The 27912-nt window shown below is 37.8% G+C and overlaps 1 protein-coding gene across 1 annotated transcript in view; it reads right to left on the reverse strand.

The window, feature by feature from the left end:
* Positions 1-459: 459 nt before the first annotated feature.
* TMEM241 (transmembrane protein 241) overlaps positions 460-27912 on the reverse strand; it is a 39698-nt gene continuing 12245 nt past the window's right edge. Inside the window, exons 6-15 of the mRNA XM_015821198.1 lie at positions 26659-26684; positions 23696-23747; positions 22490-22538; positions 21901-21946; positions 20286-20321; positions 19664-19698; positions 16972-17041; positions 14724-14817; positions 5473-5537; positions 460-1978 (exon numbers count right to left, since the gene is read on the reverse strand). Of these exons, the coding sequence (XP_015676684.1) occupies positions 1918-1978; positions 5473-5537; positions 14724-14817; positions 16972-17041; positions 19664-19698; positions 20286-20321; positions 21901-21946; positions 22490-22538; positions 23696-23747; positions 26659-26684 (534 nt within the window). The 3' untranslated portion in view covers positions 460-1917. The remainder of the gene's footprint in view (positions 1979-5472; positions 5538-14723; positions 14818-16971; positions 17042-19663; positions 19699-20285; positions 20322-21900; positions 21947-22489; positions 22539-23695; positions 23748-26658; positions 26685-27912) is intronic.

Genomic DNA, 27912 nt, shown 5'->3' on the forward strand with positions numbered 1-27912 from the left:
GGACAATGACCCAAAGTATTCCTCCAAATCAACAAGCCCCTTACCCAAATGATGAGCATTTTTGCTCAGCAAAAATATTTAGGGATAAGAGAGATTCAAAGACCAATATTTGCTATGGAAAGAGCCTGCATTCAAATGAAGCAATGCTGCAGACTGAATTTCAAAAACTGTATTCAACATCACTGTATTTCCTTGTACATATGCAGAGTCAGAACTAATTACAACATACAGGTAAGTATTATACCCCATATGTATAAATATTTAGATAAATAATAATTAAACATAAGTGAAAAAACAGACTAATGTTTAATGTAAGATTTATTTTATTTTTCATTCAATGCAACTAGTGTTGCCGATGTGCTAATTATCATCCACATTTTTACTTTTATTTTCCACAGAATCCTTGGCACACATCAGATTCTGGGATGGAGTGTTTTTCTTTTTTAATTTTTATTCTCAGATGGTTTCATTTTATACAGAAAGTAGAACTGTATAACTATAAAATGCTGATGCTCTGCTTTGGTGGAGATTAAACCACTTCCTTGCTGGTTACCATTCAATGCTAACAGAGTCAACATTTGAATATTCACAGTGATCTATATCTCTACCACGCCAAAAAGTACAAAGGACTCATGTTGGAGAAGACCTTCCAATGAGTTGTTATTTCTTTTCCAACTAAGTTGAAATCTATTTGCTTTTGCAAAGAGGCTCAAAAATGCCAAATCACAATATACTTATAACCCTGTACCCACGGAAACAAAAATTAACTTAGCTAGTATGCTTACATTTTGCCCATGCCGAGGCAAACTGGAGATAGATAGCTGTGTTCATATATAATATACAAAAGCATAATGTGACTTGGAGTATTGTCTGAACCCAACTAATGTATCTTGTTAACACTTTAACCAGATTAGTGTATGTGAATCAATGAGAGAAGGTCTTGTACGAAAGTAAGCACAAATGATTTTGTGTACCTGAGTTGACACAACTAGTGTCGTTGGACAAAGAGGGATAAGTCTTCAAATGCGCTTATCCTATCAGAGTTACTGATGATCATTTATTTATGAGTGGTCATTTATTAGTTGGGTTGGATTTTTCTTGCATCCAATATTTTCCTCACAGCAGGTTTGTAAAGGCATGCTAGCTGGGGAATTGAAGTCTGCACATCTTAAAGTTGTCAAATGTAAAAAACAATCTACAGTATTAGCTGCATTCTACACTGGTTCAGTAAAACAAAACATAACACTATTGCATGTGAGGGTCAGATCATATGAGAGGTCATTGGATCTGTATCACTGCCCCCCTAGGAATGTATGGTACTGATGCTTGCCAATGGATCCATTCCTCCCACACACTTTTGCGGCTGACATCTTGCCATGCTGTGTCAGGAGGAAAATAAGGAAGCAGAGGAAGTACAGCATGTTACCTACAATAGGTAATGGGCACCCCAAGCTGATGAGGAACGTAAGTACTGTTTATCTGTAAAACATCTTGAGATCAGAATATCTGCAATGCAGGGCTTCATGGGGGGGATATCTATTCCATTCTTTGATAAAAGAATCTGAATAGAGTGCTACAACTAGAAGGTTGGCCCTGAGGAAAAAAAGTAGGGAATGTTTGGATAGTACCAGAAAAGTTCCAGTTTAGTGATGATCATTCATTTTAGCATAATATAAAAAAAAGAATCAAATTCCATTTTTATGCATTGCTATTAGTAGAAGATATGGCTTAAAAACAGGAACAAATGGAGTTAATCCTACTCTGTCCTAGAGCTGATGCCTCAGTTTCATTGTATGACCTATTGTTGAGAAAGCCACCATGGGACTGCACTTGTTTGCCTACGTCTTCATTAATTGTTTATTCTTAAAGCAAAAATTGAAGAGTCCCATTGAAGAATCATTTTTCACTTGCCAGTGTTCATGTACCAGTCCTTTCAATGTAAAGAAGCAAGACTTCAGCAAATCCAGCCAGCAAAAGACTGTTAAGAAAGGATAGCAGAAACTTTGTTAGCAAACATTTGCTAGAACAAACACCAGAAAGTCACAATTAAGACAGCATAACTCAAAACCTAAGTTTTTTCAGCTTGTTCAATAATGGAAGCAAGCATGGATTGGGTTTGCTGAAAATACGATCCCATCCAGATTCCATCTATAAGACTCATCCACCAACCTTAGTAGTTATGCCCTAGGAAAGGTACCAACAATTGGGAAGGATAGAGTTCCTTCGCCTAAGACTTTCTTTCTCCTAGACTGCCCTTTCTTCCCAGTTAAATCCCGGAAGGACTAGCCACTGATTAATTCAGGGCATTTTGAAATATTAGTTTGGATAAAAGTATAGGGAGCATTCAGTCAATGTTTTCCTCTAGGGAAGCTCTGAGAATAATAGGGTATGCATGCAGTTCACTGTCAAGACTCTTCATTGTGAGCATGAGGAAATTTTGGCCCTCCAAATGCTGTTGAATTATAAATCCCCGCAAATCTTGGCATTGGTTATGCAGGCTAGTTAAGCTGGAAGTTGTAGATCTGGATGACTAGAGCGCCCCAATTTACTGGCTTAATATGTACTCTTAATTGCTCTATTTAATATTTACTCTTAACTACTCTATGACTATACGATAATACTTAATCCAAAATTCCTCTTTCATCCATTTATTTTAAACTGTCAAGAGTTGTACAATCCTCATAATTTAAATGTGGATAGACCTATGAATATGTTTAAGATAGAACATTGCTCTCAGTGGCTTGAACCAAAAGACCCTGTACATTAGCAAAAACTACTACTTATCCATAGTGCTGTTAATAAGTCACAAATTCCCACCTTCGTATTGCTCACAGTACCAGGAATTTTCTTGAGGGGAGGCAATTTGCTCTCAAAAGAATGGAATTGTGTGGATTAATCCAAATATGACTAAATATGCAGTATATTTTCATATTTGTTTGGGATAGTGATTAAAGTGCTGGAGGAGAATCAGGTGGACCTGAGTTCAAGTCCATTCACATGGGATACCAATACCTCTCTCTCAGTCCATTCTACCTGACAGGGTTTTTATGAGGCAATATGAGGGGAAGGAATGCTACATACATCACCTTGAGCTTCTGGTGAAAAGCAGGACAAAAATCTAGAAAATGCATAAGATACAATTCGGACATCCTATCCTGTCCTTCCTTCCAAGGAATACTAAAGCTGCAGATCCTTTCTTTAGGGTTACAATAACGCAGTGGTGGGATTCAAATATGTGAACAATCGGTTCTCTGTGTGGATGCTGCTTCCGGAAGTCCATTCTGGGCCTGGGCAACAAAAAATTAGCTACCTGGTGCGAACTGGCTGAATCCCAGCAATGCAATAACCTTGTGGTATGTGTAGGCTGAGAGGAGGGAAAGTCAATCAGTAAACTTTGCTGCTCTGCAGATAAGATGCAAAGACTCCCCAACCTAAGCTTCTATGTCATCTTTTACTTCTATTTTAGTTTTAAAGAAAGTTTATATAAATTATTTATTTACTGAAGGCTACTAAATAGGTTTGGAAGGAAACCTGCACAGCAGCTTGGGTGGATCACTTGAATTTCCTATTGTGTTTCTGTAACACTGCCTGTCATCTAGAGGTCCCTATCACACCTGCCCCAAAGGTACTTCTCCAATTCTGGCTTCTCATATTCCAGTTCTGTATATGGCATTTCCTGTCCCGTATTAATGTGACCAACAGCATAAGCTGAACAAAGGATTTCAGAGGCAGCCAGGTTCAAGAGGTTCATCTTTTGTTTCTAGAAAAGTCAGTCTATGCATCATTCATCTTGAGCAAGAGCAACAGATGGCTTCAAGGCTACTCTCCCATTCCTCCCCCTCAAATTCAGCAAAATGCTGCCTCTGCTCTGTGTCTCTTCCACCAATTCTATGTTACAGCCTTATATTTTAGTTCCCTAACTTGGTTTAAAAAAACCACAAAGCCTCTTTTACAGCTATATCAATAAAACAAATCTTTGTACAATGTATAAGTAGAAAGTCCTTTTTATATGGCAAGCTAGCAAAGCTAATGGATTTTGAGTGTATTATACTCTTTTGGACTCTTATAGTTTCATTGCTTTTGCAAATCATACAGACGCCTTTGTTCCTGAAATATGATTTGTAAGATTGGTATTATATAAACAGTACTATTCTTACACCATAACATACTAAAATCATTATTCATTGTAAGACAAGGATATGACTGTTTGGAAAAACATACTCTGGGAGGTGGGGAGGAGCAATGGTGAGATCAAAGCCCATTAGAAACATCTTGTACAGGCCCACTTGGGAATAAGTCTAACTGAAGTTCAGCAAGGCATATTTCTTAATAAACAGCAAAGCTTGTGAAAAGAAAGCTTTCAGCATCAATTGACTGAGGTAGAAATTAATGACCCTTCACAGGTTCATGAGCCATCTGAACATAAAATGATTCCTTCTGGGTCAACCCATCAAGTCTAACAGAATAATTTATTTTGTCCCTTATTATATCTGGAAAAGGGTTCCAAGGAGTAGTCATGGTGACTAATCAAAGCTCTTTGTCCATGGATTTAACCAATTTCCTATTTAAGGTAGTACCTGTCATCTCATTGTGCAGAACTGTATTCCAAAAAGTAATTTTCTGTTGCCTTGTCTTTGCTGTCATAACTACTAACAGTTATGGTTTATATCAAGAAAGTTCTCTTTTTCTTTTTTCAATTTTTGTTTGTTTTGGTGTCTTCAAGTCAGTCTTGACTCGTGGGAACTACTTGCAGTTTTCTTGGCAAGAGTTTGGAAGTGGTTTGCATAGCCTCTTTCCTAGGGCTGGGAGAGAGTAACTGGCCCAAGGTCACCTACCTGGCTTTGTGCCTAAGGCAGGTCTAAAGCTCCTAATTTCTAGTAGTCTGGTATGTTAACCATTAAACCAAACTGGCTCTCTTTTTCCATACCAGATATAATTTATGTGCTTTGATTGCTAAAAAAGGCCTATTAAAATTAATGGGAGTTATTCTCATGTAAGCGGGAGTACCCATGTTCATCATTTCAGAGCAGACAACACCACTTTAAACCTACAGCCATTCATTGGAGGCCCATTGTGACTCTTATCCTCTGAAGTGTCAGGATAGCTGGGGCAGCAGCAGGAGAAAAGGACAAGTAGTAAAAAGAGAGACCAGGGAGGCATGTGGGCATAGCTTATCCATCTCTGACATACAAGGTCAGTGGAGTTTCTCCGCTAAACAGCATAGCTTCCCTATTTCCTTTGGCTAACCAGTGGAGGCGTATTGCTGGTACTCTTGGTGCTTTTATTTTAAAGTAGGTCCTGTTATAATGTACAGCATCAGTTCAATACACCCTTCTCTAGTTTTATAAAATGTTCTTTGCAGCTTAACTCTGTGGTTTGGCAAAAATGACCAAGTCAGACGAAACTAAGGAAGATGACTTAAAAATTCAAGAACATTTTAAATAACCACAATCCTCTGTCTAAAATACATACCAGCAGGCAGTTGGTACATTCACTGCAATTTCAAAGAAGAATGGTGACAGACCAGCTGTGATAACCTAGAAAGACAATGAGACAGAAAGCTCGTTGTTGCAATAATCTTTTAATTAACCCCAAGAACTTACAAAGGGCTAGGGCAGAGGTGTACTCAGGGTGTGGTCGAAAAAGTCAAGACAATTACATGATGCAATTGATGCTTAAATGTGGCAGATACCCTGTGGACATCCCTAATCCAAAGAGAGTGAGGACAATATCTTTATTTCAAAGGGTTTTTAAATATATATTAGCACTTTTCTCAGATTCCTTGGGCAGTTTTGTAAGAACATACGAGTCCTGCTGGATCATTTGAAAACCTCATCTAGTCTTAACATTTTTTTGTCACCATCAAATGCATTTGGGGTTCCCTGAGAAAGTGTCTTTGACCTTAAGGTAGCCTGGGTCATCTTTTTGAGGAGAGAAAAAAATCTCACAAGAGAAATCTTGTATTGAATGAACTATAATGTATTATTATTACAGGTGTCTTCATACGACCATAATTGGGTTGAGTATCTGAGTCATTAAGCAAAGCAGTCTCTAAATGAAACTGCAACTATGTTTACAGTTTGACTTCAGTTTTTCTTTGCTTTATAGATCTCAAGAAGTTGCAATTGTGAAGATTGGTGAAGTAATTTGTTTATTAGTGTTATAACTGTGAATGGTCACTAAATAGGGTAGTCGCTAAACTAGGACTGCCTGTATTATGATTTGGAGGAGTGTACCATTTCAAAAGATGAGACTCAAGTTTCAGAAATGTGTTCTAATAATCCAACTAACCACAGAACCAAGAAACTGCTCTTCCAGATAACCAAGCAGCAGTTCCCCTACACAAGCTTGGTGATCTTTGATCTGTGTGATCTCATGCTGTCAGTCCTGATGGAAAACTGAACTGCTACACTTCCGCCCTGGCTGCAGTGTATCTGGTACAGCAGCAAAGCTAGTACAGTATTTCCTTTTGCAACATGTGAAATGCTGAGCCAGTGGGAACACTAGTTTCAACCCATCTCCTAGATCAGGGGTCCCCAACCTTTCTGGGTTGGTGGCCCGCTGGGAGAGGAAGGGGCAGGCATCTTACGCACACATGCGCAAATGTGAATGTGGCCACAAGTGTGTGCATGTGCACAAACAGGCCACGAGCATGTGCACCACACAAACGGGGCTAAGCATGCACGCGAGGCTCAATGACGTGCCTGTGGAAAGCTTGTGGCACGGCCCACAGTGATGCTGCCACTGGCGCGAGGATTGCACTGCCACCCCTGCCTGTTGCCGCCGCCCGCACAAGGTTCATGGCAACGCCGCTGCCCGCGCGATACTAGCCGTGCTGCCACTGCCCGAACACTTACACAAAGATGGCACGAGGGGGAGTGAGCACGCATGCACATGCACTGCCCAGCTACTCACACAGCCCGGTGGCCAAGAGGCCACAGCCCAGTAGTGGGCCGTGGCCCATAGGTTGAGGACCTCTGTCCTGCATCCTGCAGTTCAGGCAAAAGTTAACCTTCTTTCCAGTGGTGGGATTCAAATATGCGAACAACCGCTTCTGGAAGTCCATTCTGGGCCTGGTCAACAAAAAATTAGCTACCGGTTCTGCCAAACTGATGCGAACTGGCTGAATCCCACCACTGCTTCTTTCCCTCCCCCAATTTCAGTTTAGATGATTTATCTCAGAACCTTCCATTGCAAGGCAAGGAAGAAGAGAAAACAAGTAAAGCAATGGTAAGGCCTTTTGTAACCAGCTAGCTCTCTGTCAAAGGAAGGACAGAAATTCATGACAATTTCACCAATGCCCCAGAAAGTAATTCCTGCTGCAGTCCTCCACTCCTGCTGCAACAAAAAACAGCATAGTTTAAGCCAGTGTTTGTCTCCCTCATCAACTTCATGCTGAGCTGGGGGATTCTGGGAATTGAAGTCTATCCATCTTAAAGTCAGTGAAGAGGAGAAACACTGATTTCAACCATTGTAAAAAGTGCCAAATTGCCAAAACTGACAGGGTATCTTTTCACCTTCACAATACCAGAAATTTTGAGTAGGAAAGGTTCCTCTCATAGCAACCACTTGGACTTCATTTCCTTTTACAAAAACCAAATGTGCATAACTAGTACTGAAAATGTGTGTTCACGTGTTATAAATTTATTTAATTTCCCTTTTGTGGAAGGATTTTTTAAACAGTCTCCAGGGAACCAAGGCACTGATGGAATGCCATTTTTTAAATTGTCTGCTTGCAAAGCATCTTAATTCCTGTCCCTTAGGAATGTCCTGTAATGATATTTTTCAGAGTCTATGGAATTTGGAATACAAGGGTGAAGGGAGGACGACTGTCATGGCGTTGTACATATACATATCACAGTGTATTGGAGATACACATATACATATACATATCACAATGTATTGGAGATACACAAATAATTGAGGGGCGGGAGGACGTATGGAAAAAATCCCTTAAAATAGCCAAAAAACTCAGGTCAGAAAATAGAATTAAGTGGTCAGAATCTTGAATACTTTATACAGCAACACTGCCTTGTTTGAATGTGGTTTATTTTAAGCATAGGGAGTGTAAAGGCAGCCCACTCATTAGCCCTTTTAAGATCTCTCTCATTTGAATAACTTCCATCGCAGCTAATCACTACATATAAAAACTATAAGAATGGGATTCCCCCCCCCACCATCCCATTTTCCTTTTGCATCATTTCTTTTAAGGTACAAGATTGAAAACAGAGACACATGTGTTTTTAAACATTGATTTGTACACTCAATTTAAATCTAATACACTTTAAAATAATGAATCAACCAAAAGTTGAATTCAATTTTTTTTTAAAAAAAAACAATCTTCATGGATCATAAAATAAATGATAACGGTGCATTAAAAAAAACACGGATTTTTGGTATTTTTATATCTGCTTCCTCATGTCTTTCTTTACATTTAGATTAAAATACAAGCATGAATTTCTTCAATTTTTGTATAAAGAAAAGAAAAAAATACCAACTGCTAGAGGTTCAAAGTATAACAACTAAATGAGTCCTGGACATCACAGGCTTTAGCATTTTGATATGATGTGATTTTTTTTTGTGTCAATAAACTATAATATATTTTCTCAGTCATTATCTAGTCCCCAAAGTCAGATTGCAAAGAACCTACATTCACTGAACCACTGCCAAGGACAGATGCTATTTTCTCACAAAAATTGTTTTTTTCTGACAGGTTTTATAATGTTTTTTGTGAGCAATCATGGCTCCAATTACCTGCCAAATCCAAAGTGTTTCAAGTCCGTAATATTATCAATTTCACTACAGAAAACTCCTAAGGGGAGATTCAGAGGTTCAGGCTACAATTAGAAAAAACACATAAAATCAAGTAAAACTGATTACAACAGACTAAAACTGGACCGGCAGATAAAATTTAGATTGAAGTTAAGATCAAATATAATATTTAAAATTTATTAAAATTAATAAATTGGGAAATTAAAGTAAGGCACTTTGCCAACGGTAGAAAGTGGAGGGGGGAAAATAAATTCTGAATTTTCTTTTCTCTGAGTTACAGGTAGCATGAAAGGACTGATTTCATTTTTAAAAAACTCTAACAAAGGCAAGAATTATGCAAGCATCTTGTATATGTGTGCACATGTTGTAAACAGAAAAATAGACTTAAAGACATGCAGTGGCAACAAGTGTCTGGCAGGCGTCTTGATTGCAAAAACCACATCTGTGCCATAGTTAGGTGTGAATGAGGAAAGAGGAAAGACTCCACATTAAGTCACCAATACTAACACTCAAAAGCTTTGACTAAATAAAACATTGACAAATTGATATTGTTTAGCAATACTTGGGAAGATAGTGGCACTTGGAGCAGCACAAGAAAACTCTATTTGCTTAATTTCATTGCAAAAAAGAACATTTCTGTTAATTGTTATTTATTTAATCATATTTGTATAGCCACCCATCTCACATGAAAGTGACTTTGGGTAGCTTACAGCATTTAATTAAAAAAACAATATTTACATTATGCCTCTGTTGTTCTTTCAAATACTGCTGTGCATTAAAGATTGTTATTTATGCTTATTTTCCATTTCTAATTTAAATTTCAGGCTATCATTGAGATATTATAAAAAGCAAAAAAAATAAAAAATGTTCCTAAGCCTGATTTAAATAAAGAACAAAATGAACAGCTTTGCTGATCCTGTTTCATTTGTCCCCACAGCTAAATTTTTTAATTCTGTCACTTTTGCAGTATGTCTGCTGTTTCTCAGATGATGTAATGGAAAAGCAAAAAGGAAGGAATGGGAGTTGTGTTATGCTTCATTTTTCCACAAAAAGATTGGCAATGGTAGCTCTATGTTAGAGAACTCTGATCCATCCATTTCTTACCTAGTTGTTATTTTTAAGGTCTTCCACTGCAAATAAACAGCTGGTCTAAATTTCTCCTGAGCCTGGAGCAAGCTTAAGATCTTGAACGCTTCCTTTCCAGCACTGAGACCCTTCATAGGTTATGCGCCTGTAATGTGGAACTGACCCTTTGTATAATTTCTTTGATAGCTAACTCCAAAGAGGAAACATCAGTCAAGTATAATTCTTTTTGGTTGGAAAAGCAAATTTGTTAACGTCTACTCAATTTATTACTGCATTACCTGTTGTGTATCACAATTGCTGTGATCCGTTAAACTTATATAATAATAAATTAGTTTTCAAGGTGCTACCAGGCCTGTTTGACATTTAGGTATTATAGGCAGCTGTACCAAGCAATGTGGTAAATACAGCTGGGATAAATTAATGTCAACTTTTTTGGCAGCCTACGTTTCTGGATCATGTATGCTAAGTCAGTTTGCTCAGCATGGTTGTTTTATGTTTAAAAAGCCAGCTATTTTTTTTAACCCATTTGACTTCTCCTTACACAGTCCTGGCAATATTATAGGTTTCTCCAAGGACTCAAAGGAGAACTAACACAGAAATGACTGTCTTTTCCTTGTTCTGGCTTATATTTCTCCCATTATCTTCCCTGTCCCATAGCTTTTACTCACCCTACCAACCCCTATTTTTTCCAACTAGAATTACACCAAGAAACAGGAAATAAGGAGAAGTTATCAGATAAGATTTGGTACCAAGGACAAACCTGAAACCAAGCTATCCTGAAAGAAACTCTAGGTTATTGCACTGAATAAGAATGTAAAGTCTAAATCTGAACATTTGTTCACATTCAATCATCTGGCATATTTGTTTACAAATTATTTCCAGACCAATTCTTGTTATTTTTTTCCCTTTACTATCTCCATGAATCATTGTTCAGCTTATACCAAATGACTATAAATAGCTTAAGGGAAAGACTAAATAAAAACCTTGGCTTCCCAAGGTGGGCACAGGAAAGAAGCTATTATACAGAGAATAATTCTCTTAATTCTGGAACTCATATTATAATAATAATGATAAAGTTGGAAGGGACCTTGGAGGTCATCTAGTCTAACCCCCTGCTCAGGCAGGAAACTCTATACCATTTTGGACAAATGGCTGTCCAGTTTCTTCTTAAAAACTTCCAGTGTTGGTGCATTCACCGCTTCTGGAGGCAGGTTGTTCCACTGGTTAATTGTTCTAACTGTCAGGAAGTTTCTCCTTAGTTCTAGGTTGCTTCTCTCTTTTGGTTAGCTTCCACCCGTTGCTCCTTGTCCTGCCTTCAGGCGCTTTGGAAAATAGCTTGACTCCCTCTTCTTTGTGGCAGCCTCTGAGATATTGGAACACTGCTATCATGTCCCCCCTCGTCCTTCTCTTTGTTAAACTAGACATACCCAATTCCAGCAACCGTTCCTTATATGTTTTAGCCTCCAGTCCTTCATTAGAAGCAGAAATAACGTTTGAAATGGTAAAGAGGAAGACTCATTACAAATAATGCAATAATGTTACAATTATGGGTAACTTGGCAATGTTCTATACTTTTCAATATTTTATACAATAATCTGACATGTAACCAGAAAGGAAAAAAAGTTCAGTAGCTCCTGGTTGCATGATGTTGGAAAGGACAGGATTGCTATTTTCACTGTTACTATTTTTTATATTTTGATTCTGTTGGTCTTCTGTTGTAGAGTTCATGGTAAGAAAGGAAGGTTCCTAATAGGTCTTCCAAACCATCTTAGCTTCAGCAAGATCATAATGCCTTCAGATCATGTTCTTCATTATGTCTACAATGATTGACATGTGTGAGAATGACCAGTGTGGACAAACTGATTGCAACTCTAATTTATATCAAGGTAAACAAGGCAGTATTAAGACAAGGATGAAATATATCCCGTATTGCAGTTATCACATTCTTCCTTAGATTGTTTTTCTATAGGTTTTAACTGCAATAGCTCATTTTGATAGTTTTAATCTCATGAGAGAAATTGTACTTTTGCATACCAAGGGCACATCAGCATTAAAAAAAGAAGTAGAATTATATAAAATACAAGTGTTATCAAGATTAGTTTGAGGACTCTGCATCAATTTGAATACTGGATAATTAGTGCTGGATGCCTCAAAGTTATTATCATGTCATCTCTATGGAAACAAGCAGAAAGTCTGCATTTATAGCTGCAACAAGTCCTTTGTATCAATACTCTATACTCTACGTCTTCTTCAGGTATTAAAATTGTATGAAAGTTGAACGTTGGCTTTGGATATACAGTACCTTAGGACCAATGTTATATTCATAGACCACAGTGACCTTTTCAACACATCATTGAATGGAATCAGTTACTGTTGCCTTTACCTTTTTCTGTTATAATCATGAGGAATATCTATATTTGCCTAAACCAGTGGTTCTCAACCTGTGGGTCGGGACACCATTTGGGGTCAATCGACCATTTCACAGGGGTCGCCAAGCAAGGCTGTCCGCCATTTTTTTTTGTCCGCCATTTTTTCCCCCCTTTTCCGGCTGGTGCCTTACCTCCCTTGGGCTGGGCCAGCTGATGGTCGGCCTGCTCCATCTCTGCCGCTTGCCAGCTACGCCTCGGCCAGCGCAGGGGGTGGAACCACGCATGCGCGGCGCTCCCGGACAGGGAAAGTCCTCGACCGGTTGGGTAGTCCTCAACTTACGACCGGTTTAGTCCTCAACTTAAGACCGGTTTAGTCCTCAACTTACGACTGGTTGGGGTCGCGGCATTAAAAAGGTTGAGAACCACTGGCCTAAACCATTTTTGATTGAAGAAAATGTCAGGCAATCCTTGGACAATAGGTATTTTTGTGCCCCCTGTATATTGTGCTCACAATAAGCTTGCCTGGATCATGAATGAACAAAAATCCCCTCCCCCCCACCAGAAAAATAAAGGAATCTGCTGGCCTTCTCCTCTACCACCAGTCCTTATATTATCTCTGTATGTATTTGACCACATTTGCTTAGGTGTTTGGGGGAAAAAATCTGAGAGGCAGCTATATGAAAGTCATAATGAGGCAAGACTAATTACTAAAAAGAAATAACCAAATATTCCTGCATATATCAGCTTTGTGATAACATAGCAGTAAATCTACATGCAGAATACTTTCTACTAAGCTTTATGAATGCTAGCTTAGCAGCAAATCTATGTACATTTTTTTGGCATTATTAATGATGCTCAGCATTCTGAGTGATGGTAGGAAGATGCTTTATACATTTCAGCATTTTATACAATAATATTACACATAACTAGAATGGAAGAAAAGCCACATGTTACAAAGTTAAGAGTCAGCAGGGGTCTTCAAACTTGGCCCTTTTATGACTTGTAGACTTCAAGTCCTAGAATTCCTCAACCAGGTGTGCCTGGCTGAGGAATTCTGGGAGTTGAAGTCCACAAGTCATAAAAGGGCCAAGTTTGAAGACCCCTGATATAGAGGTTGAAGAACTTATAGTAAAGACTTGCAATGCCCTTTCGTTTCATATGGAAATGAAATACTGAAATTGAATAAAGATGCTGGCGGGGGTGCAGTGAGAATTTCCACCCTCCATGATTTAAAAAAAAAACTCACTACTCCCAATGGCTGCAGAAATATGGCTGTGATTTCCAATGTAATAATACCAGTAATGTGGATTTCAAAGAAAACTCATTTTTTTTGGCTTTGGGGAAAATCTTAATTATGTAATAATAACAACAATAATAATAATAGAGTTGAAAGGAACCTTGGAGGTCTTCTATCCAACCCCCTGCTCAGGCAGGAAATGCTATACCATTTCAGACAAATGGTTGTCCAGTCTCTTCTTAAAAACGTTCAGTGTTGGAGCATTCATAACTTCTGGAGACAGGTTGTTCCACTGATTATTTGTTCTGTCAGGAAAGTTCTCTTTAGTTCTCTCTTTGGTTAGTTTTGCTTCTCTCTTTGGTTAGTTTTTATCCGTTTCTTCTTGTCCTGCCTTCAGGTGCTTTGGAGAATAGCTTGACTCCCTCTTTGTGGCAACCCCTCAGATATTGAAACACTGCTATCATGTCACCCCTAGTCCTTCTCTTCATTAAACTAGACATACCCAATTTCAGCAACCATTTTTTATGTTTTAGCCTCCAGTCCTCTCCGAGATCCCTCTCACAGTTACTATTGAGCAAGATACCACCTATACTATACCTGTGCATTTGGTTTTTCTTGCCTAAATGTAGAACTTTACTTTTTTCTCCATTGAATTTCATTTTGTTAGATAGCGCCCAATGTTGAAGTCTGTCAAGATCCTTCTGTATCTTAAGCCTATCTTCTGGAGTGTTGGCTATTCCTGCCAGCTTGGTGTCGTCTTCAAATTTGATGAGTTCCCCATCTATCCCCTCATCCAAATCATTGATGAAGATGTTGAAGAGCACTGGGCCCAGAACAGAGGCCTAGGGAACCCCACTACACACTTCCCTCCATGTAGATGCAGTTCCATTGAGGACCACATGCTGAGTATGGGTGGTCATCCTGCTGCAAATCCATCTGGTGGTGATGGTGTTTAACCCACATTTTTCTATCTTATCAAGTAATAGGTAGAAAAATATGATAAAATGTGGTAGGTAGAAATTCTGTTCTATGAGATCTCAAAAATAACAGTAATTTAAAAAAATACACAAAGCATCTTTGTGGAAGATCTATATATAGTTTGATCAAATCTGTGAAGGAATTACATAGTAAGAAAAGACTATTGTTTTATTACATTATAGAAAACAAATAATAGAACTTTAGGTTATTAACATTGTAATGACTAAACTAAAGAAAATGTTCACTTAAATTTTTGAGTAATAGAATAGTAATCATCTTACCTTTGCTAAGAAATTCCAAGTTATATATTGTCCTGAGGAGCTGCTGCTTTTAAGTTTCATAGTATGTAAAGTCAGAAGAAATCCCAGAAGTCCACTGTGGTGAGTAGTAGAAAAATGCATTAGTTGAGGTTTTGTGTTCAAATAAGATCCTTAAAAAACAAGTTAATGTTTTTTAGAGATAAGCAGCAAACAACCCTAATTTGCTAACACTTTTTCATCACATATGGAAAGCTTTAAATCAGCTTTCCCAATATGGTGTCTTCCAGATATATTAGATATTATTTCCCATAATTCCCAGCCAGCATTGCCTTTGGCACCATGTTAGGGAAAGATGCTTTAGATTCCATAAAGAATCCCATCAAGGAAGGCAGGACGAGGAATTTCCTCCAATTCATTCTCCTTTGCAGTACCATTCTAATTCTGGAACAGACTGTGGTGGGAGAAATTAGGTTACAAGAAGAAAGCCCAATCAACAAAAATTGCTCTTCCTTTTTGCTGGCCGGAGCATCCTAGTGCCAGAACTTTGCTTAAAGATGCTTTGTTTGATGGGGACAAATTCTGCACCAGGATTCTGTACAGAATACAGTAGTCTGCCCATTTTTAAATCTTATTCAGCTATTCAGCTCATTTTAGAGCAGAAGTCCCTAACCTATTGGGCACCAGGGACAGATTCCGCGGAGAGAGGTTTTTCCATGGACCGGAGGGGGTGTGGTTTCATGTACTGCCTGCATCCCGCAGATGGGGCTTTGCTTGTTTGCGCGGCCCGGTGCCAGTCCACGGACCAGGGGTTGGAGACCCCTGTTTTAGAAAGTCACTATTTTTCAGGAGGCAATTCTTGTAATGTTAAAATCATGTCCTCTAATCCAGGGGTCCTCAATCCCCAGTCCACGGCCCAGTACTGGTCCACAGTCCATTGGGAACCAGCAGGCAAGTGCACAAAGCTGCATTTGTTTAAGTGGCGCACACGAAACCATCACTCCCCCTGCCACCAGTATACAGAACCAGAAAGGTTGGGGACTGCTGCTCTAAACCATCTCAGTGAAAAAGGGCCAAAATACAAATGTGATGGTATGCTTCTATGCTCAAAATAAAGGTAGTCTTTGAGTTACAACCACTCGTTCAGTGATCATTCAAAATTATGATGGCAATAAATGAGTGGGACTTGTGACCTGTCTGCAAAGCTGGGGCTGTCACATTGTCCCAATAGTCACTTGATTGCAATTCAGGTACTCTGTGCCCAACTTGCAATTACAACAATGTAGTGAAGCACAGTCATTTCATAATTTTCGACATTCCCTGCTGGCTTCCCCCAAGCAAAGTCAATGAGGAAGCTGGTAAGAAGTTGGATGTTGGTCCCCTGGTTTTTTACCTACCTGCACTCCATAGGGCCTGCTTCTGGCATCCCCTGCAGTATCTGCAGCCCACCTGCACTCAGAGCCTGCCTGCAATATCCATCCTCCCCCACCAGCAACACTTGTGCACCCACTGGCATGCTTGTTTAGGACTCTGGCTTCTTCTCTCTTAATGACCCACACAGCCCTAGGGTTATGACAGCACCAGGACTGCAGGATTGCCATCATTAAGTGATGCAGTCACGTAATATTGCACTTTACAACCTACTGCTTAGCAACAAAAATTCTGGTCCCATTTGCCATCAGGATTAATAAACTTATTTTTAACTCAAAAGCTATCTGAAGAATGCTTTAACAATGTCAGAGATGGAGATATCAGCCGAGAAATCTTGAGGACCCTTTAAAATATTACTAACAGTTGGTTCAATCTAGCAAGAATACCTTTTAGAAGCTTACTTCAACCAAACTGAGTGAAGGGGCAAAATGATTTAAAAATTAACATTTAGAGTGCATCCTGTGGGTAACATTAAATGAACTGACTTCTGAACAGACACGTGTTGGGATTTTGGTCTAATTCACTTGAATGAACTTCTCCTGTGTTGGTGCCTTTCATGAGTGCTGCACTATAATTTGTATAATTCCCCACCAAAAATTTATGCAGCCTTTTGCTGCAAATAATCCTATAGTTTATTCACATTATAATGTTTGGCATATTTTGAAGAAAACATTTGGTTAAATTTCAGATTAGTATGATGCATCATTGTGGACCAATAATTGAATGCTTACGACCATACTTGAGCCTAGAAAAAAAGAAACACCTTTAACAGCTCATCAAAAATATAGTAGTTTGTTTCCCACGTATATCATAAGGTCTGGCTTGTATCCTGAAAAGTTACCTGGCAAGGCAACTGCTGTGAAAGATGTAAAAGTACAGGAGTGGAAATTCCAAGGCACTGAAGAGATCACCTAAGAAATAAAATCATATTTTTAGTTTAAAAAAAATTGGCACCAGTATTTGGTTGCCCTGTTGAAAAATGGACAGAATAGAGCAGTGATGGCGAACCTATGGCACGGGTGCCAGAGGCGGCACTCAGAGCCCTCTCTGTGGGCATGCGTGCTGTTGCCCCAGTCCTAGGCCTTCAGCTGGGTTTTATAAAACCTTTTCACTTTAGGCCTCTGCTGCCGTGTACAAAAAAAAAAAGGTTCAATCAATCAGTCAATTTCAACTTCTCGCGGGGAAAAAAAAGATCTTGCAAAGTTGGAATTGATTGATTGAACTTTTTAGTCCCACCCAGTCTGCTGTTACCACCACAGCCACGCCCACCCAATGGGCCACACCCACCCAATGGACCACACCCACCTGGCACCCGACCATGCATAAGTGGGTTTTGGGTTGCAGTTTGGGCACTCGGTCTCTAAAAGGTTCGCCATCACTGGAATAGAGGAACACAACATTTTAACACTGGAATTATATTACTTATTTTTGGTTTTAACATGATTTTTATCACTTCAACAATTTGCCACTGCACTTACAACATTTCATTCTCTTTCTCATCAGTCTGAAATCAGGTTGTAAAAAAAGGGAAGAATGCCATTTAAGGAGCATGTTTCTACTTTAAAAATGTTTGTATTTTCCATGGAAATTCATGAGCAAGACTCCCATTTATAATCATGGTTGTTCAGGGAATAATTTGTTTTCCGCTGGCTATATATATATATATTGCTCCATACGATGCTGCAGGAAATATTTGCAAGCATTGACTATTTCCCTCCATAACTGAATTGTTGTGAAGAGAAGAAACAGCAAAGGGAGAGAGGGAGAAGATAGCAACTGGATTTCCATTTCAGGATTTCATAAAAGAGGAACCTGTTAAGTTGCATCTGAGAATACATTGCACAAAAAGAGGTGCATTGTATGTTAAATGTATTCCAGCTCCTAAAAATCAGAGATTTTTGTGGTCTTGAAAAACACAGGTAGTCCTTGACTCCAACATTTCCATTGCTTAAGCAAGACAGTTGTTAAATGAGTTTTGCCCCATGAGTTTCTTGCCACAATTGTTAAGTGAATCACTGAAGTTGTTAAGTTAGTAACACAGTTGTTAAGTAAATCCAGCTTACCCATTGATTTTGCTTGTCAAAAGGTGATCACATGACCCTGTACACTGCAACCATCATAAATACATGCCAAGTGTCCAAATTTTGATCATGTGACCATGTGAATGCTGCAACAGTCATAAGTGTGAAAAATGGTCATAAATCACTTTTTTCAGGGCCATTGTAATTTTGAATAATCACTGGATGAATAGTTGTTAAATCGAGGACTACTTGTTATAAGATCCTACAAGATTTACAGACGTTTTTCATTATCTTCCCCTAAATAGCAGACCAGCAAACATTAATCATAGGGGAAAATTAGGAATAAGTATAAGAGTTTATTGAAAAGGCTAGAAGTTGATTTATTTTTCACCTGCCTGTGTTATCATTTTTTCTTCATCTGGGAGAATCAGGGGGTAAATAAAGGCTTGCCCACTTTTGGGGGGGGAGATTGCTGATTCCCAACTCTGTGTTTTCTTTAAAATGGCCTGTCCTAACATTTGAGGGACTCTGGGACATGCAGATTCTGGAGAGAAGACCACCTCACAATAGCTAGCTTGTTTTTTGGATAACCGAATAACAGAGTTGGAAGGGACCTTGGAGGTCTTCTAGTTCAATGTTGTTGGCTAAAAACCATAGCAATTGTAAACTAAAGACCTGTCTTTTTTTCCATTTAATCATATTCAGTTCTCAGAGAGTGCCCTGACAAGTCCATGAGGTTTTCTTTTTCAGAAATGGTTTGCCATTGTCTCCTTCCTAGGGCTAAGAGAATATAGCCAGCCCAAGGTTACCCAGCAGGCTTTGTGCCTAAGGAGAAACTAGAACTCACTGTCTCCCAGTTTACACAAAATTTGAATGCTGTATATTCTGCAAGTTGTTTTATTTTACAATCTTTGGAGATCAAAATTAAAAGACTAAATTCTGTTTTATAGCATGCTAGAAGTAAAAGTACTTTACTGGCAAAGCTGAACTCTCTCCTTTGTAGACCATCAACAGAAAGAAATCTATCCTTTTGCCTTGAAATGATCTACAATGTTTCCCAAAACTCTTGATGGTGAAGTAGTATTCAGCATAAAGGAAAAGACTTGGAATTGCTATTCTGTAGGCAGACAGGAGCCATGCTAGAGGGCAACAAGGGCTGACACCACTGTAAGACCCTGAGGAGTGGGCCTCTAAAATGCTGTAATCAAACACAGTAGACAATTCTGATTCATAAAGTGAGCATTAAGTGTTATTTGTCAGTTGAGATGCAATGATGAACAATTTCATTTTTCAGACTCTCCTTCACATGCTGAGCTGCATTCCTCGGCCTCAACATCAAACTCTAATGTGCACATATTCACAACAATATTAGCAGTGAAGAAGCTATGCATGTGCAGCTCCCAAATCATGCAATATCAGAGCATCTGAGGTAGCATACATAAAGAAATAACACTAGGTCTGAAAAATGCACACACACACATATATACCAATTATAATTGTTGTTATTTTTACCTGTTGGGTGGGATGCAAAAGCCAACATCACCACACTAGAAACAAAAGATATAATTAATTTGTAATTTTAATATACCAATAGATAACCCATTATTTATTACAATAACTTCCTTAATCTAGGACTCTTCCAGAGACCTTCCTCAATTCATCTAAAAATATTCTCAAGGGGGCTGTAGGCTCTTTGACTTATTTTCTGATCCATCTGGGTATCAGGATTCTATAAATACAGCATGCTTCTATATTTGTGAGTCTAATGTTGCAGAAAGACATTTTTTGCAAATGTAAGCAGCATTCCTGAATATTGACACACACAAAAATATCCATTTTCTAGGTCCATTTGATTCTCAGTATAGATTCCATGGAATGCAGCATGACTGCTCTGGGGCATCACATTATATCACATTCAATTCAGAATTCACTCTTTTTTTATAACTAGCTGATAATGCATAGAAAAATTGCTTTGGTGTTTCCATCAAAATATAATTAAGTAAAAAATAGCATTAAATAAGATGAATGAGTAATATGAATATGATAGATATTAAAGTCATTCAACTTAATGTATGTACAGTTATGAAGGGATGGTAAACATTCCATATTTTTCCTTAATCAAGATATAATGTACCTGAATGCATAGTTTATGTATTGTTGTTCAGAGTTACTAAGAAGGAAAAAAAAGTCAGTTACTTTAATGTCAGAACTCTGTCAAACAATGTCAATTACCCCTTAAATAATTATATATACAAACATACACTTTTGATATTAACTTTTATTTTCTTTCAATTACGAGATTTCTTGAGTTTGATTTAGGCAGGTCCTTTAATCTGACAGATACATGTTAGCTTGACTGTATATTTATTGTGTGACATCTAGAGTTGTCTTGGAGATGAAAATGTTTCACCAAGGTAGTTAAATACTCATGGTAGGTAGCTAACAAGAAGTTTAAACAAGCTTATCTTCCCATCATTTCTATGATAAGGTGACAGAAATTGCTCGAGTAGTGTTCTTGGTTCCAGAAAACTACAGATCAGGCTTTCCAACACATTTTTCACACTCTGATCTAAAACCAGCATTTTTTTTCTTCATACTAGAAAGTGAGATGTTTAATTGATCTATGGAATTAGAAAAAGATTGACAATTCTTTTTCAGAGATTGTCCTTACTCAAAAATATAGTCATCTGTAAATTATGTATCTATATTTCAATTATATTTTCAGGGAATAACCAATTATTTATGGAGCCTGTCTTATCACTGTACTTTCTGTTGCCACTGACTTTGGCTTGAGAGATGGACAACTGATCTGGATGAGCAGGATGCATCTGTTGAAAGTGTCTTCCTATTATGAGGTGTAAAGGGAAGAGCTCGATGGAGGGTGTTCTTTGTGCGGACTCCCCTCTTTTGGAATAAGGTGCCTCCAGAAGCAAAGGTGGCTTCCATGCTCATTACCTGGAGGCAAATATAAATTTGGTATTTTTGGAATATCTTTGAGTGGGGATTGGTTGTATGCAGTTAATGAAGTCAGAAAGATTGTTACTGTTTTCCATCAAATTATGTATCAGTTATTATGTGTTAGACCTGTACACTGCCTGGAGTCCCTCAGAACTGAGGCAATCAATAAAGTTTATAAATAAATAAATCTACTCATACTTTTTGTGCTCTAGAGATTATTTAATTACCATAATGAATGGTAAGAATCTTCTACTGAACAATATTTACATTCATTATATCTGTTTCTAATAATGCTATTCTTTCAAACCAGGTTTTTCTAGATATGTTGGGACCAAAAGTAACTTCCAGAATTTTCAGCTACTACCGGATAGATAAAGTAAGGTAAAGGAGTCCCTGCATATTTGACTCCGCTAGTTGTTGCTGACTATAGGTGGTGATGCTCATCTCCCTTTCAAGGCCATTAAGCCAAAGCTGTCCGAAGACTTTTCTGCGGTCATGTGGCCAACATGAAATCTCAGAGTGCAGTTACCTTCCCACCAAAGTGGTACCTATTTATTACTGGATAAGCTGGCAAAGAAATTTTGAGAATTTTGTTTCAATACATCTCAAGGGTATCAAACTATGGAAAATTAACCTATACTTGCAAAAGACAACCATCAATTTCTTCCTTCTGTCTCCTTATTAATCCTTCTTAATTATATAAAGAACTAAAGAATATAATATTTTTTCCTTCTCCAGACCAGCTAGTGTTATTATAAATACTTCATATTCAGAAAAAAAACATGAATCACCTTAGAGAATTTGGTTTCCACAACTTGTAAAATACTTTGTAAGCACCTGTGAAAGAAAAAACATGAAGTTGGAGTGTTAATATATTTTGCATCCTCTGGTACAGCTAAGGAACAATTTCAGAAAGGGAGACACAGAGCTATGGTTTAAAATCTACTTGCCTGTATAAAAATCCAAACCTTCTATAGCATCAAAGTTATTTCAGCTTAGGTTGCATTTTGTATTTATAACTATCTTTTTTCCTATCTAGTACAGATTAAATTTCTTTTCCTAATCCTGAAATTAAAAGAATTGTAAAAAAAATTTTCTCTGTTCTGCAATCTTCCCACTTGATTCTGTTAATTTACTTTTCCATTTTCACAATGCTATATAATTCAGTGTAAAGTTGGATCAAACATGGACCATTGGAGAGGACATACAGGTTTCTATTACATGATTTTTTATTCCAGCAGAAAGTAACAAAGACAGTGCTTATGTAAGCCACTGGATACTGTATGGAGTAAAGACAGAAAACTGAGACTCATAGCAAAGAGGAGCTATGCGTAGGCCAGAAAGTTGAATTATTTTTTTGCTAATTTATTAAAAACTTACCAACACATAGTAGGTGTATGACAGCCCAAAAATAGCCATCTGTATCAAACTGCAAAATAAAACATCAAAGTGTCCTTGTTTCAGTTGTGACTGTTACAGTGGGAATACTTTAATAAGTAAAGCATTTTATGTATCACTTCACCACACTAACGATGTTATAGTTTTCATAGAAAAAGCAAAAACAGCAATCTCATCTTTGGCCATATCTACCAATAAACAAGCCCACAATACTCCTAAAAGTAACTCTAAAGAAATTCTCATGAATTAAGAATAGGATAGAGAAAAAACCTTCTGTCACAGAGAACAAAAATTTTGAAGAAAGTGCAAAACTGGTTTTGGCATACTGTTCAAACTGCAACAAGATATAAAATGGAGAGGTGCTAAGGAACACTGTATTAAAATGCATCCAATTTCAGAGAGGTGGGTTATAAAACACATGCATTATCATACACAGTGAATGAGAAATTTAAAATACCCAATAAAAATAATATTCTGCATATGTTTGAAGTTATTGAACTTATTATTGCAATATGCAATATCCTTAAAGGGCCATAAATATATTTGCTTTTTATTGACTTACTTTGTTCTACAGCAGCGGTTCTCAACCTATGAGTCGCAACCCCATTTGGGGTCAATTGACCATTTCACGGGGGTCGCCAAGCAAGGCTGTCCGCCATTTTTTTCCCCTTTTCCGGCGGGTGCCTTACCTCCCTTGAGCTGGGCCAGCTGGTGGTCAGCCTGCTCCGTCTCTGCCGCTTGCCAGCTACGCCTCGGCCGGCGCAGGGGGCGGAACCACGCATGCGCGGCGCTCCCAGGCAGGGAAAGTCCTCGACTTACGACCGGTTGGGTAGTCCTCGACTTACGACCGGTTTAGTCCTCGACTTACGACCGGTTTAGTCCTCGACTTACGACCAGTTTAGTCCTCAACTTACGACCGGTTGGGGGTCGCAGCATTAAAAAGGTTGAGAACCACTGTTCTACAGCATACCTGAAATGCAATGGACTAACATGCATGCTGACTGGAGAACTCTGGGAATTGAAGTCCGACATTTTAAACTTGCCAAAGTTGAGAAACTCTGTTCTAGGTAAAATATTCCTTAGTTCAAACCATTTAGTGAAGTTCATTCTGTCACTATTTCAGGCATCTATTACAAGAGAGTTTGTGCTTTTCATAGCAAGTTCAGGATTTCTTTGAAAACAACTAACCTGTGGGTCATAGAAAGGAAGCCCCCCTGCGGCCAGCAAAAGAATCAGCACTCTGCAATTAAAGATAAAAAGGGCACTTAGCACCAGAGATTCCAATAAATTATGTTTCTATTTCAAACTGTGGTTAAAAATAATATATATTTTTTATGTTAACATTTCTTAGTCTTCCTTCCACTAGATCAGAAAGTACATATGTCATTCCTGCCCCATTTTTTTTATTCTCATAATAATCCTTTGAATCTGGTCCAAAATCCCCAGGGGACTTCATGGCTGATCAGAGAAATATTTGAGTGCTAATTTATGCCTCAGAGTTGCTCTTTCAAACGGTAACTAGACTGTTTTTTTTCCCTGAGGAAGAGAATCTCCATAGACACAAGTGCTAATGTACTAATTTAATCAGCCTGGCTTCCATCTCATATTTATTATTGTGTATCATCATTAAAACGTGGAAGCAAAAGTTGGACTTTGATGAAAAAGGACAGGAAGAGTATCGATGCCTTTGAACACCTTTGAACATTTAGTGTTATACAAGATCCTGAGAATACTGTAGATAGCCAAGAAAACAATTTGACCAAGTCAATCTAGAGTTCTCACTTGAGGCACAAATGACCAGGCTGAAATTATCCTACCTTGAACACATTATGCCAAAAGGTTCTAATGCTGGGAAAGATGGAAAGAAGGAGAAGTGGAAGACAACCAGTAAGGTGGACGGGTTCAATTACAATGGCGATAAGTGCACAGAGGGGATTAGATGCCTCTGTTTTTTTCATTTAACATAAACACTGCTCCTAAACAACCCTAATTTTAAATTGTTTGATAGAATGACCTATTTTAAAATGAAATGATTTTTTTTGTCTGACTATCCTACAGACAAACCGCCAAACTTACAAAATCAGTATTAGGAAAAGGAGTCCAATGATCCTAAAAGAAGATATGGCCCAGGGATGTAATAGCTTTATGGCATTCCATGTTGGCCCATTCACATTTCTTGCATGAACAACAGGTGCCAGTGATATCATATATAGGGATGGAAATATGTGATACATTTCCTTTTTCTAAGGGGTTCCTGGAGATTATGAGAAATCAGGTTCTTACCCATTCCCACGGGAAAATAACCTCCCTGAAATTGCTTTCAATTTTAATTGTATTAAGGAAAATATACAAATATATAAAATCCTAATCAAATGAATTCTCAAAGGTTTCTTAAATGAGCTTTCTCTTCCCTACTGTTCTCTTGATAAATTAGATGAAACTCCTATAATTTCTATCTGGCCTGACAATCCACTCCTATAGGACAAAAAGTTAGGAAAGGCTGACAAAGTTCAAAGTAGTTTGAACTTTTTTTACAGCAGAACTGTTTCCAACAGATTCTTTTTTCTCCACTACATTTATATCATAGTTTTTTATACTTTAACATACCTAAACAATTGTCAAGGTTGTTTGAAACATTTTTCCTTACTTAAATGTAATCACATAATTAGAGAATAGAAGATTTATTACTAAACCACCCTATCAAATCTTGACAAATGCAAATGCAAATTGAAGTCCAGTTATAATCCTGAAAAAAGACTGTTCTGAAACAATAATATTTTAAACAATCGTATTTTTAATTATAAACACTATGTACATTGGTCATAGGTTTTAACAGGATTGAGGTTTAACTAAATAAATGCCACATACATTGCAACCTACATAAGGTAGGTTTCAATTAAAGTAAAAAGTAAGGTTCTACATTTAGGCAAGAAAAACCAAATGTACAGGTATAGTATAGGGGGTACCTTGCTCAATAGTAGTAACTGTGAGAGGGACCTCGGAGTCCTAGTGGACAATCATTTAAATAGGAGCCAGCAGTGTGCTGCAGCTGCCAAAAAAGCCAACACAGTGCTAGGCTGCATTAACAGAGGGATAGAATCAAGATCACGTGAAGTATTAATACCACTTTACAATGCCTTGGTAAGGCCACACTTGGAATACTGCATCCAGTTTTGGTCACCACGATGTAAAAAAGATGTTGAGACTCTAAAAAGAGTACAGAGAAGAGCAACAAAGATGATTAGGGGACTGGAGGCTAAAGCATATAAGGAACGGTTGCTGGAATTGGGTATGTCTAGTTTAACGAAGAGAAGGACGAGGAGGGACATGATAGCAGTGTTCCAATATCTCAGGGGCTGCCACAAAGACGAGGGAGTCAAGCTATTTTCAAAAGAGTCTGAAGGCAGGACAAGAAGCAACGGGTGGAAACTAACCAAAGAGAGAAGTAACCTAGAACTAAGGAGAAACCTCCTGACAGTTAGAACAATTAACCAGTGGAACAACCTGCCTCCAGAAGCGGTGAATGCTCTAACACTGGAAGTTTTTAAGAAGAAACTGGACAGCCATTTGTCCAAAATGGTATAGGGTTTCCTGCCTGAGCAGGGGGTTGGACTAGATGACCTCCAAGATCCCTTCCAACTTTACCATTATTATTATTATAATTAGTTCAGTTAATAAATTTTATGAAAATGGTTGTATTATTCAAATTTGCACTATTCAAAGTGATACTTCTATCACTTTGCTATGCTGGTTGGGGAATTCTGGGAGTTGAAGTACACAGTTTAAATTTGCCATGGTTGAAAAATACTATTCTAATGTACTATTTTCTTCCTTTTCTCCATTTTGCACACATGAAGATGAGTAGCATCTGAACCCCAACTTCAACCTCAATTGCACAGGGGCTCGCCTCAACTGAGCACACATTAACCTTGCATTAACTGAATTCTGAGTTGCATTAAACATGATCTGGTAACAATTTACAATTCACACTAAATTGAATACTGCATTATTCAAACGTGCACTAATTACAACCTACCATGTAATATACGATGAATACTCCTAACTCTTTATTAAATAGAGGATCAGCTGTTCATGTATTGTCTCTGTCGAATTCCATACATATCCACATTGAACAAACATTGGAAACTTACCTGCAGAGTTTTAGGGCAGAGTTCTGCTGTTAAGAAAAAAAACACAATAATATCAAAAAACCCACCTTCAAAACATGATTAATGAAAGAAAACGTTACCATGCATTTGAATGTCACCTGTTTTCTGATAGAATTTCATTTATTGTGATTTCAGTAATATAAGGATAAAACATATTTTACCTCACAACCAGGAACATGTGCTAAGCTGCGAGAGTAACTAATACAAAGATAACACTTATTCAAAGATTTCAGGCTGTTTTTCCTTAGCAGTGTCTCCAATATGCTGGACTGGGCATTCAGTTGTCTATAGATCATATATATCTCATAAACTTTTTAAAATAATCTCTAGAGATCCTATATATCACTATTCCAAATGCTGGTAGCAAACTTTCTATCACCAGCTACCCAAATAAATGAAAGAGAATGTATCCCCCTCCAAAGATTATATCTATCCCACATTGTGGTAATAGAAATAGTTCCATAAAATACTTTAAAAGTTTATACTTATGCAACACATGTTTTATATATAAATAATTATCAGTATTAAACATCATTAAATGTCCATAAAGTGTGTGCTGTGGACATCAAATCCAGATTAAACATTTTGTGTAAGATTTGGCAACCACTTCCTGGTGATTTTATGGAAATTCCAGGGATTTCAGGAATTATTATGAAAAAGAGAGTTATGATTGTTCTAAGTTACTCAATAAAGATTTCAAAAAAGACTTCAAGCTGGGAAACAGTTCCTCAGGATGCTGGACAGATGAAAAAAAAAAGAGAAAAACTTCTTGAATCAAGGTCAACTTCTTTCAAGCACTACCACACCCGCATCGTTTGGAAAACTCAAGAGTGGACAGCACAAAAGGCTCCAATAAGAAAACGAGAGTGGAAGATATCAAGAAGCATATGAGAATAAGGCAGTGCCATGATTAAAATACAACTCTTATAGCTTCAACCTAAGGCCTCCTCAAAATAAGCTTTGCTTTGTCAAAATCACTTATGAATCTTCAAAATAATACTTATTTATTTTATTAAACAAATTTATATGGCTGTCCAACTCATATGCAGATAACTTCGAGCTGCTTACATTTAAGTAATACAATTTTTTTTTATCATATACAGTTTTCCCTTCACATGCTTTCTCTCTTTCTCTCCATCTCTCATAACTTCAAAGGTTTGCTGTAAATATACCATCTCCTAGAAGAATTAAATTATTTGAAATTAATTTGCAAAAGTATTGTATTTAATATGTGCA

Source organism: Protobothrops mucrosquamatus, unplaced genomic scaffold (genome assembly GCF_001527695.2).
Source record: "Protobothrops mucrosquamatus isolate PMUCROS unplaced genomic scaffold, P.Mucros_1.0 scaffold_11, whole genome shotgun sequence".
NCBI lineage: Eukaryota > Metazoa > Chordata > Lepidosauria > Squamata > Viperidae > Protobothrops > Protobothrops mucrosquamatus.